The sequence below is a fragment of the Seriola lalandi genome, unplaced genomic scaffold (assembly GCF_002814215.2).
Source record: "Seriola lalandi dorsalis isolate HSWRI2012SDOR001 ecotype SW California unplaced genomic scaffold, Sedor1 jcf7180002045047, whole genome shotgun sequence".
Taxonomy (NCBI): domain Eukaryota; kingdom Metazoa; phylum Chordata; class Actinopteri; order Carangiformes; family Carangidae; genus Seriola; species Seriola lalandi.
In genome coordinates, this window is record NW_019515615.1 from 1 (window position 1) to 659 (window position 659).

Genomic DNA, 659 nt, shown 5'->3' on the forward strand with positions numbered 1-659 from the left:
TTTCTTTCTTTCTTTCTTTCTTTCTTTCTTTCTTCTTCCTCCATCATCATGTTCTTCTCCCTCCTCTCCCCGCAGAGACTTCCCCGCGAGGAGCTCTACATGCCGCCGATCGTCATCAAAGTCATCGACAACCGTCAGTTCGGGAGGAAGCCGGTGGTCGGTCAGTGCACCATCCGCTCGCTGGAGGAGTACCGGTGTAACCCGGAGGAGGAAGGAGCGACGGTGACGGAGGAGGAGGAGGGATGGAGACGTAAGACGGGGGAGAGGTGGATGGATGGATGGATATGACAAAGAGCCGGACTGATCATTAACGTTAACAATGTCTTTCTGATGTGTGTTTGTATGTGCAGGTGACATGCCTCACTTTTCTGGGGAGGTTTTTATTGACATCGATGACGAGCAGCCGCTGGTACCTGACCAGGTAAAAACCAACTAGCTGGTTAAAGGTGTTTATGTGAATAACGCTGCATTATTATATGATGTGTTTGCCTCTCAGTACTTTCTGATTTCCCTAACCTGTCTGTTTTCTTCAAAGGAGCTATTTGTAAGTTTTGCTAATTGCTACAAAGCTAACGTTAGCATTAGCAGCTGTTTACTCACCAGTCTGGAAGAAACGTTGTGAGTTCAGCATCAAACTCGGGTCCTTTACTCGCCAACAC

General features: G+C 48.0%; 1 protein-coding gene across 1 annotated transcript; it reads left to right on the forward strand.

The window, feature by feature from the left end:
• The first annotated feature begins 80 nt into the window (after positions 1–80).
• On the forward strand, positions 81–451 carry LOC147819811 (dysferlin-like). Its single transcript, XM_087170746.1, has 2 exons — positions 81–250; positions 351–451. The coding sequence occupies exons 1-2, from the start codon at positions 100–102 to the stop codon at positions 434–436; spliced, it is 237 nt and encodes a 78-aa protein (XP_087026872.1). The 5' UTR covers positions 81–99; the 3' UTR covers positions 437–451.
• Positions 452–659: the final 208 nt, after the last annotated feature.